Here is a 15,853-nt window from a genome sequence, read left to right as displayed (position 1 = left end):
TAGCAAACACAGATTTAAAATGTATGCCCTTGTTGATGACAGGAAGATCTACACATACAACCTTGAAATTTATGCAGGAAAACAGCCAGAAGGCCCATACCATGTCAGGAACAAACCCAGTGATGCTGTGAAAAGAATAACTGAGCCCTTATTTGGATCGCGTCGCAATACAACAGCTGACAATTGGTTATCAAATTGTCATCTGATTATCTGAAAATACAGAATCTTTCATAGATACTGTAAGAAAAAATTAAAAAATAATTGCTGACAGTTTATAAATGTGAAAGGGAGAAAACAATACAGCAGTATGTTTGCATTCAATAACGGAAAGGTTTTGGTTTCCTATGTACGGCACAAAAAAAAAAAAAAATTATATCGTATTTTTCGGACTATAACACACACTTTTTCACCCCCAAAAATGTGAGGAAAATGGGGGGTGCGTCTTATAGTCGTAATGCAGGCTTACCGGCAGTGGTGTGGTGGCAGCGGCAGAGGTGCGGGGGTGATGAGGGGTATGGCGTGAGCAGGGTCCCTTCCACAGGTGAGGTGATGTAGCGGCCCGGTATCCAATGTGAGCAGCAGAGCCGGTTTCTCAGTGGTGGCGGCCATCTTCCTGAGGCCGCGCGTGCGCACATGGAGTGCTCTGCTTCTCGGGGCTTCAGGAAAATGGCCGCGGGAGGCCGTGCGTGCGCAGATGGAGATCGCGGCAGCCATTTTCCTGAAGCAGAGTTTGCAGATTTAGATTTCAGCCTCAGGAAAATGGCCGCCGCGATCTCCATCTGTGCATGCACGGCCTCCCGCGGCCATTTTCCTGAAGCCCCGGGAAGCAGAGCACTCCATCTGCAAACGCGCAGCCTCAGGAAGATGGCCGCCGCCACCACCGAGAAACCGATGATTAACCCGGCTCTGCTACTCACATTGGATACCGGGCCACTGCGTCACCTCACCTGTGGAAGGGACCCTGCTCACGCCATACCGCTCATTATCCCTGCACCTCTGCCGTCACCACACCACTGCTGCAACCCCCCCATGGACACCAGGCCGTGGCGTCGCACACCTAAGCAGGAAGGGACCCTGCTCAGGTGCACGCCGTACCGCATCACCCCACCTCTGCCGACACCATGCCTCCTGTGACCCTGCTTTGCCACCGCCAGCCCTCAGGTAAGATACTGTAAATTCGGACAATAAGACGGACCCCCATCATATAAAAAAAAAAAATTTCTGCAATTTTCACCCCAAAATTGGGGTGCATCTTATGGTCCGATGCGTCTTATAGTCCGAAAAATACGGTATATATATTTCTTGTCTCAATGGATGGTGATGGGTGATGGTGATGATGATCCTGGGTCTGAAGCACAAAAAAAACAAACAAACTTTGGTTGCATTACATTTTATAATGCAACCAAAGAGGGTGTTGATACAGCTGATCAGATGTGCTCAACTTTCAGCATCAGCAGAAACTCCAGGCGCTGGTCAATGGTCATATTTTTCACTATGTTGAATTTTGGTCGGTATAAAACCACAAGTGATTTACTTTGAAAATCAGCATGAACCACTCTGTAGAAGAGCCCTTCTGAAAAAATGGCCCATGAACTAGCGCTTGGGAGAGCTACGAACTATGAAAACTATCGGTATCCCCTCTAACCTTCAAGTTCGGCTCAAAAGATTCCCCCCAAAAGATGATAGTGAAAACCCATCACCTCTACCACCTTCCAAAAGAAGGAGATGCAACTCCTCCACCATGGAAAGTGGACACAGAAGGCTTTCTAATTATCAAGGTCACAAATGTCATAATGCAATCTGCCTGACACATACAAAATGATGTGCAATTCTTGTTCTTAGCTCTGCAATTGTGTTTTTTTCTGGTGAACCTTTAACCCCTTTACCCCCAAGGGTGGTTTGCACGTTATGGACCGGGCCAATTTTTACAATTCTGACCACTGTCCCTTTATGAGGTTATAACTCTGGAACGCTTCAACGGATCCCGGTGATTCTGACATTGTTTTCTCGTGACATATTGTACTTCATGATAGTGGTAAAATTTCTTTGATATTACCTGCGTTTATTTGTGAAAAAAACGGAAACATGGCGAAAATTTTGCAATTTTCCAACTTTGAATTTTTATGCAATTAAATCACAGAGATATGTCACACAAAATACTTAATAAATAACATTTCCCACATGTCTACTTTACATCAGCACAATTTTGGAACCAAAAATTTTTTTGGTTAGGGAGTTATAAGGGTTAAAAGTTGACCAGCAATTTCTCATTTTTACAACACCATTTTTTTTTTTAGGGACCACATCTCATTTGAAGTCATTTTGAGGGGTCTATATGATAGAAAATACCCAAGAAAATACCCAAGTGTGACACCATTCTAAAAGCTGCACCCCTCAAGGTTCTCAAAACCACATTCAAGAAGTTTATTAACCCTTCAGGTGTTTAATAGGAATTTTTGGAATGTTTAAATAAAAATTAACATTTAACTTTTTTTCACAAAAAATTTACTTCAGCTCCAATTTGTTTTATTTTGCCAAGAGTTACAGGAGAAAATGGACCCCAAACCTTGTTGTACAATTTGTCCTGAGTACGCCGATACCCCATAAGTGGAGGTAAACCACTGTTTGGGGGCATGACAGAGCTTGGAAGTGAAGGAGCGCCATTTGACTTTTTAATGCAAAATTGACTGGAATTGAGATGGGACGCCATGTTGCGTTCGGAGAGCCACTGATGTGCCTAAGCATTGAAACCCCCCACAAGTGACACCATTTTGGAAAGTAGACCCCCTAAGGAACTTATTTAGATGTGTGGTGAGCACTTTGACCCACCAAGTGCTTCACAGAAGTTTATAATGCAGAACCGTAAAAATAAAAAATATTTTTTTTTTCACAAAAATTATCTTTTCGCCCCCAATTTTTTATTTTCCCAATGGTAAGAGAAGAAATTGGAACCAAAAAGTTGTTGTACAATTTGTCCTGAGTACGCTGATACCCCACATGTGGGGGTAAACCACTGTTTGGGCACATGGGAGAGCTCGGAAGGGAAGGAGCGCCATTTGAAATACAGACTTAGATGGAATGGTCTGCAGGCGTCACATTGCATTTGCAGAGCCCCTAATGTACCTAAACTGTAGAAACCCCCCACAAGTGACCCCATATTGGAAACTAGACCCCCAAAGGAACTTATCTAGATGTGTTGTGAGAACTGAGCCCCCAAGTGTTTCACTACAGTTTATAACGCAGAGCCGTGAAAATTAAAAAAATCTTTTTTTTCCCACAAAACTTATTTTTTAGCCCCCAGTTTTGTATTTTCCCAAGGGTAACAGGAGAAATTGGACCCCAAAAGTTGTTGTCCAATTTGTCCTGAGTACGCTGATACCCCATATGTTGGGGTAAACCCCTGTTTGGACACACGGGAGAGCTCGGAAGGGAAGGACCACTGTTTTACTTTTTCAACGCAGAATTGGCTGGAATTGAGTTCGGACGCCATGTCGCGTTTGGAGAGCCCCTGATGTGTCTAAACTGTGGAAACCCCCCAATTATAACTGAAACCCTAACCCAAACACACCCCTAACCCTAATTCCAACGGTAACCCTAACCACACCTCTAACCCAGACACACCCCTAATCCTAATCCCAACCGCAAATGTAATCCAAACCCTAACTGTAGCCTTAACCCTAACTGTAGCCCTAACCCTAACCTTAGCCCTAACCCTAACGGGAAAATGGAAATAAATACATTTTTTAAATTTTTTTTATTTTTCCCCTAACTAAGGGGGTAATGAAGGGGGGTTTGATTTACTTTTATAGCGGGTTTTTTAGCGGATTTTTGTGATTGGCAGCCGTCACTCACTGAAAAACGCTTTTTATTGCAAAAAATATTTTTTGCGTTACCACATTTTGAGAGCTATAATTTTTCCACATTTTGGTCCACTGAGTCATGTGAGGTCTTGTTTTTTGCGGGACGAGTTGATGTTTTTATTGGTAACACTTTCGGGCACATGATATTTTTTGATCGCTTTTTATTCCGATTTTTGTGAGGCAGAATTAGCAAAAACCAGCTATTCATGAATTTCTTTTGGGGGAGGAATTTATACCGTTCCGCGTTTGGTAAAATTGATGAAGCAGTTTTATTCTTCGGGTCAGTACGATTACAGCGACACCTCATTTATATCATTTTTTTTTATGTTTTGGCGCTTTTATACGATAAAAACTATTTTATAGAAAAAATAATTATTTTTGCATCGCTTTATTCTGAGGACTATAACTTTTTTATTTTTTCGCTGATGATGCTCTATGGCGGCTCATTTTTTGCGGGACAAGATGACGCTTTCAGCGGTACCATGGTTATATATATCTGTCTTTTTGATCGCGTGTTATTCCACTTTTTGTTCAGCGGTATGATAATAAAGCGTTGTTTTTTGCCTCGTTTTTTTTTTCTTACGGCGTTTACTGAAGGGGTTAACTAGTGGGCCAGTTTTATAGGTCGGGTCGTTACGGAAGCGGCGATACTAAATATGTGTACTTTTATTGTTTTGTTTTTTGTTTTTTTTAATTTAGATAAAGAAATGTATTTATGGGAATATATATATTTTTTTTCATTATTTTAGGATTTTTTTTTTTTTTTTTTTTTTTACACACTTGTAAAAAATTTTTTTTACTTTTTTACTTTGTCCCAGGGGGGGACAATACAGATCGGTGATCTGCCAGTTTGCATAGCACTCTGACAGATCACCGATCTGTCAAACAGCACTGCAGCGTTACCAAGTGCCTGCTCCGAGCAGGCACTTGGTAAGCCACCTCCCTCCCTGCAGGACCCGGATCCGCGGCCATCTTGGATCCGGGACTTTCTGCAGGGAGGATGTGAGAGACCTCCGGACCTCATGTTTGATCGCGGTGTGCCGAGGGTTAATGTGCCGGGGGCGGTCCTTGACCGCTCCTGGCACATAGTGCCGGATGTCAGCTGCGATAAGCAGCTGACACCCGGCCGCGATCGGCGGCGCTCCCCCCGTGAGCGCGGCCGATCGCCTATGACGTACTATTCCGTCCGTGGGAAGTAAAGCCCACCCCACATGGACGGAATAGTACGTCTGATGGCAGAAAGGGGTTAACATCGAATTCTGAATTAATGTGTCTAATACCATTTTAGGTACCTTAAAATTAGGCTTTTTTCCCTATATTTATTTTTTTAATAATAGTTATGAGTTGAAAACTGGGGGCTATTTGGCGGGAGTTGTGAAATGTATGTACTTTTACAGTTATTTCTTTTATGGTAAGTAAATTGGGTTGTTCTTGCACCCGATTACGTGTACTCTCTTATTACATGCCTATGGCAATCACTGATCTCTTTTAGAGCACTGAAATTGAGAAAATTAGATATTATAGGCATTTTTCTAGCCTGTATTTGAACTCGTTGAACTCGTTAGTTAAGGCATTGTTCCTGACGGAGGGTTAAACCTAGGTCTACATTGTATATATCTTTATAATTAAAAAAACAAAACAGGCTTTAGGCTATGTGCACACGTTCAGGATTTCTCGCAGAAAATTCCTGAGAAAAACCGGACATTTTCTGCAAGAAATCTGCATGCGGTTTTGCCGCGTTTTTGCCGCTGTTTTTTCCGGACACTTCCCAATGCATTTTGTAGTGGGAAATCCGCAAAAAAAAACCACAAAATTAATGAACATGCTGCGGTTTTTACCGCGATGCGTTTTTTTCGCAGAAAAAAATGCTTCATGTGCACAAAACATGTGGAATTCATTCTAAATGATGGGATGCTTATTGTATGCTTTTTTTGCGGTTTTATAGCGTTTTTATCGGGAAAAATTGCTATCTGGCATGTGTCACTTTAAATAAGAATAAGTTTAGAAAGATCCAAGATGGCTTGGATTTTGTGACATTAATATTTAACATAGATCAGTATTTTTTATTTATTGAATAAACAAAAAGGATGAAATGTAAAGAAAAAAAATTTGCACTTCAAAACAGCTCATAAAGCAAAGCACACCATGTGATTTTGGAGTGCAAACTTTGCAAAAATTTTTTTTTTGTTCAGCATATTGCAGAGACCCTACAGTATTAGAACTAGAAATTCTCCAGAAGTGACTATGCTATAAGTTACAACGCTGGTTCACACGAGACGTAGTTCTTTGGTTGAAAACAAACCGGTGGATTATTAACCCCTTAATGACCGCCGATACACCTTTTAATGGCGGCAGTTAAGGGTACTTATTCCTCAGCGCTGCTATTTAACGGCACTGAGAAATAAGGGTAGAAGCGCCTTCCAGGGTCGGAATTTCTCTGGGGTCTTGGCTACCGAGGGCAGCCGAGACCCCAGAGAAAATGATTTGTTTTTTACTGACCCCAGTGTTGCAAACGGCGACCGCACAAAGAAAAAAAAAAAAAAAAAATTAAAAAGGGTTCGATTTCCTATTTAAATTTTCCTCTCCTCTGATGTGATCGCACATCAGAGGAGAGAGAAATGTGGTCCCCCGATACCCCACCCGTACCTGCGGTGTCCCTGCATCCCCCCCATGAAGTCCCCGTGCCGGCGGCATCTTCTTCCGGGAAGAAAATGGGTGGCGCATGCGCAGTGCACACGGCAACATCTGCCGGCTGCCACCAATAGGAAATTTTTCCTATTAGTTCATTTTGATCACTGTGATAGGGTCTATCACAATGATCAAATAAAAGAAAATAGTAAATAAAAACCCCTTTCATCACGCCCTTAGGTAAAAATAATAAAATAGAAAACATTTATTTACATTTTTCCCATTAGGGTTAGAGTTGGGCTAAAGTTAGGGGTGTGTCGAGGACGAGGTTAGGGTTGTGATTAGGGTTATGGTTAGGGTTGAGATTAGGGTTAGAGTTAGAATTGGGGGGGGGAAATCCACTGTTTAGGCACATCAGACACCACCATTGATTTCAGCCAATTTTGCGTTCCTTCTGATACCTGCCATGCGTCAAAAACGGGATATCGGTGTACTCAGGAGAAATGACAGAAATGTGTGGTTCATCTGTCAAGCTCTACAAACACTTTGGAAGGGTACATTCCTGGTTGTAATAAAAAAAAAAAAAAAAAAAAAAATGATATACAAATGATCCTCAGGTAAACAATTGATGTACAGGCATAGCCACATGCATTTTACTGCGTGTTAGCCATTAGTCACTCCGATGGCCCATAGATTTTCAGTAGCACCAGGCGGTGGACAAACGTTCAAACACACCAGACTTCATTTCAGATGATGACAGTTTCACATTAGTGAACTAAATCAATCACTGCTAAAGTATATTTCACATTCATTAGGTTTCATGTAATTCATTTTCATTTAAACTTTAGACATATTTCTATGGACATCTTCACTTTAATATTTCACAACGAAAAGAAGGGGCAGATTGAGAGCAGGACTAGACTAAACCATGGAGCCAAATTACTAATCATGTGCAATATGTCACAAACACACAATATGCCGTCATAGAAAGTGAGTTCATGATATTTCTTCTCAAATATCCCACGATCGTCTGCAAGGATTCTTGAATAGTGGAAGGAACCACAGCATCTCAGCTACGAAGTGGAACGCCACGTAAACTAAGGGCTCCTTTTCACTTGCGAGAAATACGTGCGAGTCTCGCATGTTAAAACCCTGCTCTGGCACCGACACTTGGGAGCGGTGCGTGCAGCTCCATGTATTGCTATGCAGCTGCACTCTCCGCTCTGGAGTGCCGGCGCCAGAGCAGGGTTTTAACCTGCGAGACTCGCACATGTTTCTCGCAAGTGAAAAGGAGCCCTTAGGCCGGTTTCACACGTCAGTGGCTCCGGTACGTGAGGTGACAGTTTCCTCACGTACCGGAGCCACTGACACACGTAGACACATTGAAATCAATGCATCTGTGCAGATGTCATTGATTTTTTGCGGACCGTGTCTCCGTGTGACCTGGTGGTTAAGAGCACACGGAATGACCTGATAGTTACTGATAATAAAGGACGAGCTCTGGGACGTGGGAACTCTGCTGACCGCAATCCCTAATCCTATCAACCACACTAGAAGTAGCCGTGGATTGCTCCTAACGCTCCCTATGCAACTCGGCACAGCCTAAGGAACTAGCTAGCCCTGAAGATAGAAAAATAAAGCCTACCTTGCCTCAGAGAAAGGCAGCCCCCCACATATAATGACTGTGTAAAGATGAAAATACAAACACAGAGATTAAATAGATTTAGCAAAGTGAGGCCCGACCTACTGAACAGACCGAGGATAGGAAAGGTTGCTTTGCGGTCAGCACAAAAACCTACAAAAAGACCACACAGAGGGCGCAAAAAGACCCTCCGCAACGACTCACGGTGCGGAGGCGCTCCCTCTGCGTCCCAGAGCATCCAGCAAGCAAGACAACAATAAAATAGCAAGCTGGACAGAAAAATAGCAAACCAAAGAAATACAAGCAGGAACTTAGCTTCTGCTGGGAAGACAGGTCACAAGAACGATCCAGGAGTGAACTAGACCAATACTGGAACATTGACAGGTGGCATGGAGCAAAGATCTAAGTGGAGTTAAATAGAGCAGCCAGCTAACGAATTAACCTCGTCACCTGTGGAAGGAAGCTCAGAAACACCCACAGCCACCAGAGAAAGTCCATGGACAGAACCAGCCGAAGTACCATTCATGACCACAGGAGGGAGCCCGACAACAGAATTCACAACGGGAGACAGCGCTACAGTAAGCGCTGTTCCCCCCACTGGTGCTGAAGCCGCCATTGATATCTTCCCTGCAGCAGCATTTGCTGTAGAGAAGATATGAATACGGTATTCTTTTTTTTTTTTTTGTTTCTCGTGTTTAAAATAAATATCCATGTCCCCACACCCCTCCCCCCCCCTGTGCACCCGCCCGCTGTTCTTAAAATACTCACCCGGCTCCCTCGCTGGCTAGCGCTGCTTCCTGTCCTGGCCGCACCTTCTACTGTATGAGCGGTCACGTAGGGCCGCCGATTACAGTCATGAATATGCGGCTCCATCTCCCATAGGGGTGGAGCCGCATATTCATTACTGTAAATGAGCGGCCCCACGTGACCGCTCATACAGTAGAAGGTGCGGCCAGGACAGGAAGCAACGCCAGCGAGGGAGCCGGGTGAGTATTTTAAGAACAGTGGGCGGGTGCACAGGGGGTGGGAGGGGGGTGGAGACATGGATATTTATTTTAAACACGAGAAACGAGAAAAAAAAAAGAATATTCATATCTTCTCTACAGCAAACGCTGCTGCAGGGAAGATATGAATGGCGGCTTCAGCACCAGATGCAGGGGACAGCGCTAAACCTTAGCGCTGTCTCCTGCACGGTGTTTGTGGTACCCAGTGGGCACACGGGCGGCACACGTGAGCCGCACGTGTGCCACACTGATGTGCCACAGAAACGCACGGGCACACGGACACTGATTCCGGTACCGGAATTATCTGGACGTGTGAGACTGCCCTTAGAGTGAGGTCGCCAAGTGTTGAGACACAGAGCCCCAATCATGTTTTTTGATCTTGAAGCCACTTTTCTTTTTTTCCCCTTCTAATGTTGTTCTCGCTGATGTTTTCTTTCACCGAACTCTTCAAAACGGCACATACGATTCATAACATTTGGCACAAAAGCAAAACAGCTCTTTATTCTTGTCTTTAACCAGTTTATGTGACTTTTCCACCAACCAAAAATCACAAATGCTTTAAAAAGTCAGAAGTTTGTCAAAAAATGCACCAGATGGAAAACTTTGCCTAAGGCTTGGACTGGAGTGAGATGCACCCCACAAAAAAAAAAAAAAAAACATTTGTTAAAAGTCACATTTCAATAAGCTGGCTACCACATCTGGACAAAAATGGCAACCTAAAAAGATGCAGTATTCATATGGAGAATAAGGAGGAGCAGCACGGTGGCGCAGTGGTTAGCACTACAGCCTTGCAGCGCTGGGGTCCTGGGTTCTAATCCCACCCAGGACAACATCTGCAAAGAGTTTGTATGTTCTCTCCGTGTTTGCGTGGGTTTCCTCCGGGCACTCCGGTTTCCTCCCACATGCCAAAGACATACTGATAGGAATTCTAGATTGTGAGCCCAATCGGGGACAGTGATGATAATGTGTGCAAAACTGTAAAGCGCTGCGGAATATGTTAGCGCTATATAAAAATAAAGATTATTTATTATTAAGGAGCAAATTACTCCAGAAAACTGGAGCAACAGCAATAATGAACTGGGCCATTGTGCATAAAAGTTACCAACGTTCTGCTGACTATAACCTCCCAAGCCATTTAAGACTACTTTCACACTAGCATCGTTTGGGATACGTCGCAATGCATCGTTTTGGGGGAAAAAAAACGCATCCTGCAAAGTTGTCTGCAGGATGCGTTTTTTCCCCATAGACTAACATTAGCGACGCATTGCCACACGTCGCAACCGTGGTACGACGGTTGCGTCGTGTTGTGGCGGACCGTCCGAACAAAAAAACGTTGCTTGCAAAGTTTTTTTTGAGCGTCGGAACTCCGCCCCCACCTCCCCGCAACTCACAATGGGGCAGCAGATGCGTTGGAAAAATGCATCCGCTGCCCTTGTTATGCGGTGCTTCCACAGTATGCGTCGGTACGTCGGCCGAGTACGACGCTAATGTGAAAGTAGCCAAAGGGAACCTGTCACCCCTGCAGTGCGCAGGCGCCAGGAAAGGTCAGAGAGGCCCAGCACCTGCGCACTGCAGCACTTTACACTGCCCTCAACAGGGCAGACAAAGTACGCCTGTGCCGGAGCCGCAGCGTGAAGACAAGAAGAGGACGTCATCCTATGAAGATGGGAGGCCTCGGACCGCGATGCCCATCGAATTGGACCGCCCACCCAGGTGCGTATAATCTAACCTCTTTTTCTCATCTTTCAGGATACATCGGGGGCTTATCTACAGCATTCCAGAATGCTGTACATAAGCCCCTGATGCTGGTGGGCTTAGCTCATCTTCGATTTTGGGGGTGACAGGTTCCCTTTAACATCCGCACAAACTGGCATTGGCAGATGTACAGTGTGCAATCATTACTCCGCCAAGCATCAGATGGAGTGGAGTAACGCGCACCGCCACTGTACACTGGAGCAAAGGAAACGTGTCATGTACAATCCTGAGGAAGCGCACTTCTCTACCTAGCACGCGGATAGACAAGCATGGGTTTTGCAAATACCACAAGAATGTCATCTGCCTGACTGGTGGAGGAGGATTGATAACGTGGGGTTGTTTTTCAGGGGTCAGCATCGGCTTTTTAGTTACAGTGAAGGGAAAATAGCAAAGTTTTAGCAAAACACCATATTTTGGACAACTGTATACCTCCACCTTGGTGGCAATATTTTTGGGAAGGGCCTATTTCAGCATGACTGTGATTATGCACTGGGGAAAGGTCCATTAAGATATGGTTGAGCTGGATCCAGCTACCTTCACAACGACTGCCCCTCTGGACCCAGCTCCAGCTACCTTCACAACGACTGCCCCTCTGGACCCAGCTCCAGCTACCTTCACAACGACTGCCCCTCTGGACCCAGCTCCAGCTACCTTCACAACGACTGCCCCTCTGGACCCAGCTCCAGCTACCTTCACAACGACTGCCCCTCTGGATCGAGCTACAGCTTCCTTCACAACGACTGCCCCTCTGGACCCAGCTACAGCTTCCTTCACAACGACTGCATCTCTGAACCCAGCTACAGCTTCCTTCACAACGACTGCATCTCTGGACCCAGCTACAGCTTCCTTCACAACGACTGCATCTCTGGACCCATCTAGGATTCCTTCACAACGACTGCATCTCTGGACCCATCTACAGCTTCCTTCACAACGACTGCATCTCTGGACCCATCTACAGCTTCCTTCACAACGACTGCATCTCTGGACCCATCTACAGCTTCCTTCACAACGACTGCATCTCTGGACCCATCTACAGCTTCCTTCACAACGACTGCATCTCTGGACCCATCTACAGCTTCCTTCACAACGACTGCATCTCTGGACCCATCTACAGCTTCCTTCACAACGACTGCATCTCTGGACCCATCTACAGCTTCCTTCACAACGACTGCATCTCTGGACCCATCTACAGCTTCCTTCACAACGACTGCATCTCTGGACCCATCTACAGCTTCCTTCACAACGACTGCATCTCTGGACCCATCTACAGCTTCCTTCACAACGACTGCATCTCTGGACCCATCTACAGCTTCCTTCACAACGACTGCATCTCTGGAACCATCTACAGCTTCCTTCACAACGACTGCCCCTCTGGATCGAGCTCCAGCTTTCTTCACAATGACTGCCCCTCTGGACCCAGCTACAAATAAGTCTCTTGACCCAAATACAGCTCAGCACAGATGAAAATGCTCCTCTCCACATGTGGAAATAAGCATTTCCATGACCTGTCCACGCCTGTATGATGTCAGCTTCTTGTAATGTCTTCATAGGGAACACTAGCCCTTATCCCTCTGCTGGTAGCCACTTCCACACATCTCCAACTTATCACGCATGGCCCAACTTGAAGGGTTAACTTGTGAGCAGCATTACTTTGCATGACTGCATTGTCAGGTGGTGTGTTTTTAATAAAACGTCCAGCACACCTCAGATGTCCGCCCCCGGCACTCGCCCTGTAAGGGTATGTTTCCACGTTCAGGAAAAAACGCAGCGTCCAGATGTTACAGCATAGTGGAGGGGATTTCATGAAATCCCGTCTCCACTATGCAGTAAAAGACGCAGGCGGCAGATCCACAAAAAAAACGCACATGCGGCGCGCATCTTTTAAGAACGCAGCATGTAGAATGTAAGCCTGCAAGGGTAGGGTCCTCGCCCCTCTGTATCAGTCCGTCATTGTTAGTTTGTTTACTGTAAGTGATATTTGTAACTTGTATGTGACCCCTTCTCATGTACAGCACCGTGGAATCAATGGTGCTATATAAATAAATAATAATGTCCTTACATTGCAGAAACAACGCAAGCACAGCGCAGGTGACCTGCCAGTGACCTCAGGTGCAGATTTGGTCAGGATTTTACCTGCATAAAATCCTGACCAAATCCTGATGCAATCCTGAACGTGGACACATACCCTGAGATTTCACCATCCCAGCACTCGCCCGGTAAGATGTCACCCTCCGGCACTCGCCCGGTAAGATGTCAGCCCCCGGTAAGATGTCAGCCCCCCCGGCGCTCGCCCGGTAAGATGTCAGCCCCCCCGGCGCTCGCCCGGTAAGATGTCAGCCCCCCCGGCGCTCGCCCGGTAAGATGTCAGCCCCCCCGGCGCTCGCCCGGTAAGATGTCAGCCCCCCCGGCGCTCGCCCGGTAAGATGTCAGCCCCCCCGGCGCTCGCCCGGTAAGATGTCAGCCCCCCCGGCGCTCGCCCGGTAAGATGTCAGCCCCCCCGGCGCTCGCCCGGTAAGATGTCAGCCCCCCCGGCGCTCGCCCGGTAAGATGTCAGCCCCCCCGGCGCTCGCCCGGTAAGATGTCAGCCCCCCCGGCGCTCGCCCGGTAAGATGTCAGCCCCCCCGGCGCTCGCCCGGTAAGATGTCAGCCCCCCCGGCGCTCGCCCGGTAAGATGTCAGCCCCCCCGGCGCTCGCCCGGTAAGATGTCACCCCCCGGCGCTCGCCCGGTAAGATGTCAGCCTCCTTCACTCGCCCGGTAAGATGTCAGCCCCCGGCGCTCGCCCGGTAAGATGTCAGCCTCCTTCACTCGCCCGGTAAGATGTCAGCCCCCGGCACTCGCCCGGTAAGATGTCAGCCTCCTTCACTCGCCCGGTAAGATGTCACCCCCGGCGCTCGCCCGGTAAGATGTCACCACCCGGCGCTCGCCCGGTAAGATGTCACCCCCCGGCGCTCGCCCGGTAAGATGTCACCCCCCGGCGCTCGCCCGGTAAGATGTCACCCCCCGGTAAGATGTCAGCCCCCGGCGCTCGCCCGGTAAAATGTCAGCCCCCGGCGCTCGCCCGGTAAGATGTCAGCCTCCGGTCCTGCCCGTTATCAGCCTCCGGTCCTGCCCGTTATCAGCCGCATCTGTGTTGCTACAACTCGCTAGGACTAGTGCCGCCAAGTTTTGGCATCAGAAACTTTCCAAAGCTAGAAGCCGCGGGGCTCGGAGTGTTGCTGCCGCCCGCACCCTGCAGAATAGCGCTCGCAGTCGGGCACCGGGCGGCGCCACTCACCTTCGTCCCTGGAAATGTACAGACAACTGGCCGGCAGAACGAGCGTCCAGCACAGGGCGGCACAGGTGAGAATCCCAGTGACGGGCTCCATTGCAGCCGGGCTCCGGCTGAGCGCAGGAATCCAGCGCTGATGCGAGAGTCGGAGCTGCGGGCTACAGCCGTGTACTCCACCAGCGGCAGCTCCGTCTGCAGCGCACCTCCAGCTGTACACCAGTTCATCGCAAGTTGACTTGTCATCCGCCATGCGATTGGCTCTCCTGTCGGGGGCACGATTGGCAGTTGTAAAGCGTCCGCTGATTGGCCGCTGTCATTTCCCCTCCAAGTGGATGTGGCAGTGACTTGTGCGGCGCGGTCATTGCTCAGTGTGGAATTATCAGCTGCCACATGGACAAGTGATGCCTCGTGCCTGGCACCAGGGCACAGCGCTGCTCACCTTCTGGGGCACGAGGATTAACTCCTTAAGGACAGAGATTTTGTCCCTTCTCGCTCCCACATTTTCTGACAGCGCTTTATTATTTCATCGCTGTGACTTTCCTCGTTTTGCAGGGGGGAGCAGTCCCCTTTTATGCGCAGTGCCCCCTTGTAAAATAAGACATCACACACTGGTCTCCCCACACTTGCCGATCCAGCGATGGCGACTCGCCCGGGGCTCGTGTGACGTTATGCTACGTGAGCGCTGCTACCAATCAGTGAGGGCAGCAGAATAGTGACCACTGATTGGCTGCAGGGCTCACGTGGCACCATAATGTCATGTGACTCCCAGGGGACACGGCGCCAACATCGGAGGAATCAGTATACAGTGGGACTACTACATTTAACCCCTACACACATTGGCCATTTCCCGCTGCACCCCCACCCCCCTCTTGTTTTTTGTGGGATGAGGAACGAGGAAACCAAAAAATTCTAAGTGAGTTAAATTTGCAAAAAAAAGTGCAATTCCAGACAATTTTGGTCTTTTTTTATTTACCATTTTCATTATATGATAAAAGTGACCTGATACTATGATTCCCCAGGTCAGTGCGAGTATGCAGATACCAATCATGTATAGTTTATTTTTAGTGTAACCCCTTAATGACCATCGATGCGCATTAAAATGGCGGCTGCTAAGGGGCCTCATTGCCTCATAAGGGAATAAGGGTATTGCGCCCCCCAGAGTCTGAAATCTCCAGTTTTGCAGACCCTGGAGAACACAATCGGCCGTTTTTCTCCGGTCTCCAATCACATGAGCGCAGTTATTCAATGAATAACAGTAATCATGTAAGAAAATCATTTATCTCCCTGCTAATAATGTTAATACATAGCATTTCACATGACTACTTTACATCAGCAGAATTTTGGAAGTTTTTTTTTTGCTAGGACGTTATAAGGGTTGAAGGGAACCTGTCACCCCCAAAATCGAAGGTGAGCTAAGTCCACCAGCATCAGGGGGCTTATCTGCAGCATTCTGTAATGCTGAGATAAGACCCCCGATGTATCCTGAAAGATGAGAAAAAGAGGTTAGATTATACTCACCCAGGGGCATTCCTGCTGCGGTCCGGTCCGAGGCCTCCCATCTTTCCCGGATCCGAACCGGTGCCGGGCCCTCTGACCTTTCCCGCTGCCTGCGCACTGCAGTACTTTGCTCTGTCCTCAACAGGGCAGATAAGTACGCCTGTGCCAGAGCCGCGGCGTGAAGACCAGAAGAGGACG

At 47.3% G+C, this 15,853-nt stretch overlaps 1 protein-coding gene across 1 annotated transcript in view; it reads right to left on the bottom strand.

The window, feature by feature from the left end:
- Positions 1-14,576, bottom strand: part of LOC138675535 (A disintegrin and metalloproteinase with thrombospondin motifs 2-like) — a 705,150-nt gene extending 690,574 nt beyond the window's left edge. The window contains exon 1 of the mRNA XM_069763862.1: positions 14,165-14,576. Within this exon, the coding sequence (XP_069619963.1) occupies positions 14,165-14,408 (244 nt within the window). The 5' untranslated portion in view covers positions 14,409-14,576. The remainder of the gene's footprint in view (positions 1-14,164) is intronic.
- Between the last annotated feature and the right edge of the window lie 1,277 nt (positions 14,577-15,853).

Source organism: Ranitomeya imitator, chromosome 4 (assembly GCF_032444005.1).
Source record: "Ranitomeya imitator isolate aRanImi1 chromosome 4, aRanImi1.pri, whole genome shotgun sequence".
NCBI lineage: Eukaryota > Metazoa > Chordata > Amphibia > Anura > Dendrobatidae > Ranitomeya > Ranitomeya imitator.
The sequence above is the reverse complement of the archived record's forward strand: the minus strand, read 5'-3'. Positions and strand labels throughout refer to the sequence as shown.